Source organism: Alosa pseudoharengus, unplaced genomic scaffold, assembly GCF_046254945.1.
Source record: "Alosa pseudoharengus isolate Yale_2024_CS ecotype anadromous, Long Island Sound unplaced genomic scaffold, YU_APseudo_1.1 YU_APseudo_1.1_scf_2, whole genome shotgun sequence".
Taxonomy (NCBI): domain Eukaryota; kingdom Metazoa; phylum Chordata; class Actinopteri; order Clupeiformes; family Clupeidae; genus Alosa; species Alosa pseudoharengus.
Genome location: NW_027468663.1, coordinates 58851705 through 58856704, shown reverse-complemented (window position 1 = coordinate 58856704; position 5000 = coordinate 58851705). Strand labels below are relative to the sequence as shown.

The 5000-nt window shown below is 52.7% G+C and overlaps 1 protein-coding gene across 1 annotated transcript in view; it reads right to left on the bottom strand.

Moving 5' to 3' along the window:
• Positions 1–5000, bottom strand: part of LOC143133607 (exocyst complex component 3-like protein 4) — a 37336-nt gene that overhangs the window by 9138 nt on the left and 23198 nt on the right. Inside the window, exons 10-11 of the mRNA XM_076293355.1 lie at positions 4201–4324; positions 303–425 (exon numbers count right to left, since the gene is read on the bottom strand). Coding sequence (XP_076149470.1) covers positions 303–425; positions 4201–4324 — 247 coding nt within the window. The remainder of the gene's footprint in view (positions 1–302; positions 426–4200; positions 4325–5000) is intronic.

The following is a 5000-nucleotide window of genomic DNA, read 5'->3' as shown; positions in this document are numbered from 1 at the left end:
TCTCGGTGCAGAGTGTGTGTGTGTGTGTGTGTGTGTGTGTACCTGTAGTTGTGGCTGCTTCATCTCGGTGCAGAGTGTGTGTGTGTGTGTGTGTGTGTGTGTACCTGTAGTTGTGGCTGCTTCATCTCGGTGCAGAGTGTGTGTGTGTGTGTGTGTACCTGTAGTTGTGGCTGCTTCATCTCGGTGCAGAGTGTGTGTGTGTGTGTGTGTGTGTGTGTGTGTGTGTACCTGTAGTTGTGGCTGCTTCATCTCGGTGCAGAGTGTGTGTGTGTGTGTGTGTGTGTGTGTGTGTGTGTGTGTACCTGTAGTTGTGGCTGCTTCATCTCGGTGCAGAGGTCATAGAGGTTCTGGACGCGCTCGCACAGCTCCTTGAAGTCTTCGTCGTCGTTCAGCCAGTGCTTGGTCATCAGGCTTGCTGTGAAAGGCTGCAAGGACCACAGGCCTCAGTCTGGGTGTGTCCATGGATGGGGTGTGTGTGCAGTGTGTGTGTATGTGTTTGTTGACCGCGTGGCTCAACCCTGCCTGGACTCGAACCTACAACTTGCAGCACCTCTGATCGGGAGTCAAGCGCACTAGCGATGGAGCTAAACCCCCACTAGCACTAACAATGGAGCTAAACCCCCAATAGCAATGGAGCTAAACCCCCACTAGCACTAGCAATGGAGCTAAACCCCCAATAGCACTAGCAATGGAGCTAAACCCCAATAGCACTAGAGCTAAACCCCAATAGCACTAGCAATGGAGCTAAACCCCCAATAGCACTAGCAATGGAGCTAAACCCCAATAGCACTAGAGCTAAACCCCAATAGCACTAGCAATGGAGCTAAACCCCCAATAGCACTAGCAATGGAGCTAAACCCCAATAGCACTAGAGCTAAACCCCAATAGCACTAGCAATGTAGCTAAATTTACCCCAATAGCATTAGAGCTAAACCTCAATAGCTCTAGCAATGGAGCTAAACACCCAATAGCACTGTGAGGAAGGTCCAGTAATTGGACTGGACTTTAGCTGTTAAATGTCCAGTAATTGGACTGCACTTTAGCTGTTAAATGTTTTTACCACAATACACACACACACACACAGCACGTACATATTGCACAGCTACATACCAGCCGGCTACCCTTACTGGTGTGTGTGTGTGTGCATGCGTGTATATGTGTGTGTATCTGTGTGTGTGTGTGTTGTACATTTTTTTCCGTCTTTGTGTGAACGCAGGTCTCTCTAATTGGCAATCACGGCATCATGCTGGAGTTCCAATCTGAGCCGTCAGTCAACACATACAAGCGCCCTGTACCTGTGCGTCGGAGGTGTGGTTGGGTGCGCTGTGCTGAAGTGCTTGCCAGTGTGAGAGGTGTGGTTGGGTGCGCTATGCTGAAGTGCTTGCCAGTGTGAGAGGTGTGGTTGGGTGCGCTGTGCTGAAGTGCTTGCCAGTGTGAGAGGTGTGGTTGGGTGCGCTATGCTGAAGTGCTTGCCAGTGTGAGAGGTGTGGTTGGGTGCGCTGTGCTGAAGTGCTTGCCAGTGTGAGAGGTGTGGTTGGGTGCGCTATGCTGAAGTGCTTGCCAGTGTGAGAGGTGTGGTTGGGTGCGCTATGCTGAAGTGCTTGCCAGTGTGAGAGGTGTGGTTGGGTGCGCTATGCTGAAGTGCTTGCCAGTGTGAGAGGTGTGGTTGGGTGCGCTGTGCTGAAGTGCTTGCCAGTGTGAGAGGTGTGGTTGGGTGCGCTGTGCTGAAGTGCTTGCCAGTGTGAGAGGTGTGGTTGGGTGCGCTATGCTGAAGTGCTTGCCAGTGTGAGAGGTGTGGTTGGGTGCGCTATGCTGAAGTGCTTGCCAGTGTGAGAGGTGTGGTTGGGTGCGCTGTGCTGAAGTGCTTGCCAGTGTGAGAGGTGTGGTTGGGTGCGCTGTGCTGAAGTGCTTGCCAGTGTGAGAGGTGTGGTTGGGTGCGCTATGCTGAAGTGCTTGCCAGTGTGAGAGGTGTGGTTGGGTGCGCTGTGCTGAAGTGCTTGCCAGTGTGAGAGGTGTGGTTGGGTGCGCTATGCTGAAGTGCTTGCCAGTGTGAGAGGTGTGGTTGGGTGCGCTGTGCTGAAGTGCTTGCCAGTGTGAGAGGTGTGGTTGGGTGCGCTGTGCTGAAGTGCTTGCCAGTGTGAGAGGTGTGGTTGGGTGCGCTATGCTGAAGTGCTTGCCAGTGTGAGAGGTGTGGTTGGGTGCGCTGTGCTGAAGTGCTTGCCAGTGTGAGAGGTGTGGTTGGGTGCGCTATGCTGAAGTGCTTGCCAGTGTGAGAGGTGTGGTTGGGTGCGCTATGCTGAAGTGCTTGCCAGTGTGAGAGGTGTGGTTGGGTGCACTATGTGAGAGGAGTGGTTGGGTTAGGGTTAGGGTGGTTGGGTGCGCTGTGTGAGGGGAGTGGTTGGGTTAGGGTGGTTGGGTGCGCTATGCTGAAGTGCTTGCCAGTGTGAGAGGTGTGGTTGGGTGCGCTATGCTGAAGTGCTTGCCAGTGTGAGAGGTGTGGTTGGGTGCGCTATGCTGAAGTGCTTGCCAGTGTGAGAGGTGTGGTTGGGTGCGCTGTGCTGAAGTGCTTGCCAGTGTGAGAGGTGTGGTTGGGTGCGCTATGCTGAAGTGCTTGCCAGTGTGAGAGGTGTGGTTGGGTGCGCTGTGCTGAAGTGCTTGCCAGTGTGAGAGGTGTGGTTGGGTGCGCTATGCTGAAGTGCTTGCCAGTGTGAGAGGTGTGGTTGGGTGCGCTGTGCTGAAGTGCTTGCCAGTGTGAGAGGTGTGGTTGGGTGCGCTGTGCTGAAGTGCTTGCCAGTGTGAGAGGTGTGGTTGGGTGCGCTATGCTGAAGTGCTTGCCAGTGTGAGAGGTGTGGTTGGGTGCGCTGTGCTGAAGTGCTTGCCAGTGTGAGAGGTGTGGTTGGGTGCGCTATGCTGAAGTGCTTGCCAGTGTGAGAGGTGTGGTTGGGTGCGCTATGCTGAAGTGCTTGCCAGTGTGAGAGGTGTGGTTGGGTGCACTATGTGAGAGGAGTGGTTGGGTTAGGGTTAGGGTGGTTGGGTGCGCTGTGTGAGGGGAGTGGTTGGGTTAGGGTGGTTGGGTGCGCTATGCTGAAGTGCTTGCCAGTGTGAGAGGGGTGGTTGGGTGCGCTATGCTGAAGTGCTTGCCAGTGTGAGAGGTGTGGTTGGGTGCACTATGTGAGGGGAGTGGTTGGGTTAGGGTTAGGGTGGTTGGGTGCACTATGTGAGGGGAGTGGTTGGGTTAGGGTGGTTGGGTGCGCTATGTGAGGGGAGTGGTTGGGTTAGGGTTAGGGTGGTTGGGTGCACTATGTGAGGGGAGTGGTTGGGTTAGGGTGGTTGGGTGCGCTATGTGAGGGGAGTGGTTGGGTTAGGGTGGTTGGGTGCGCTATGTGAGGGGAGTGGTTGGGTTAGGGTTAGGGTGGTTGGGTGCACTATGTGAGGGGAGTGGTTGGGTTAGGGTGGTTGGGTGCGCTATGTGAGGGGAGTGGTTGGGTTAGGGTTAGGGTGGTTGGGTGCACTATGTGAGGGGAGTGGTTGGGTTAGGGTGGTTGGGTGCGCTATGTGAGGGGAGTGGTTGGGTTAGGGTTAGGGTGGTTGGGTGCACTATGTGAGGGGAGTGGTTGGGTTAGGGTGGTTGGGTGCGCTATGTGAGGGGAGTGGTTGGGTTAGGGTTAGGGTGGTTGGGTGCACTATGTGAGGGGAGTGGTTGGGTTAGGGTGGTTGGGTGCGCTATGTGAGGGGAGTGGTTGGGTTAGGGTGGTTGGGTTAGGGTTAGGGTGGTTGGGTGCGCTATGTGAGGGGAGTGGTTGGGTTAGGGTGGTTGGGTTAGGGTTAGGGTGGTTGGGTGCGCTGTGCCGGAGTGCTTGCCAGTGTGAGAGGCTGCGCAGTAAATCAGAGACGTCATGTGACAGCAGCACCAGATTCAAAATTGGACTATTGGACTATTGGACTATTGGACTATTGGACTATTGCACTATTGGACTATCGGACTATTTAGCCTCTTTCTTGTTTTCTTTTTTTGTATATAGTTATCAATAAATCTTTTTGAAGAGCATTTTTGCCTTGTCCGCAAATGACATTTCACCACAGTGTGTGTGTGTGTGTATGTGTGTGTATGTATGTATGTATGTGTGTGTATATGTATGTATGTATGTGGGTGTATATGTATGTATGTATGTGGGTGTGTGTGTGTGGTCATGAACTCACGCTGATGTCGGTTTTGAGCTGCTGCAGTAGAGTGTGTGTCAGTTTACTCTTCGCCTTCTCCAGACTCCTGCTCAGTTGGGTCACCTGATCTGGACTGCTGTCCTTGTAGCTCTCCATGTGCTCCCTACACACACACACACACACACACACACACACACACACACACACACACACACACACACATATATATATTACATACACACACACACACATATTACATACACACAGAAACATATTATATCCACCACCATTGTCCCTGTGCCCAAGCAATCAAACCCAGAGTGCCTGAGCCAGCTATCAGGCTTCATCACACACAATGCTAGCTATCAGCCTTCATCACACACAATGCTAGCTATCAGCCTTCATCACACAAAATGCTAGCTATCAGCCTTCATCGTGCACAATGCTAGCTATCAGCCTTCATCACACACAATGCTAGCTATCAGCCTTCATCACGCACAATGCTAGCTATCAGCCTTCATCGTGCACAATGCTAGCTACCAGCCTTCAATGCTAGCTATCAGCCTTCATCACGCACAATGCTAGCAATCAGCCCAGCCTTCATCAAGCACAATGCTAGCTATCAGCATTCATCACGCACAATGCTAGCAATCAGCCCAGCCTTCATCATGCACAATGCTAGCTATCAGCCTTCATCATGCACAATGCTAACTATCAGCCTTCTTCACACAGAGTGCTAGCTATCAGCCTTCATCACGCACAATGCTAGCTATCAGCCTTCATCGCGCACAATGCTAGCTATCAGCCTTCATCGTGTATAATGCTAGCTATCAGCCTTC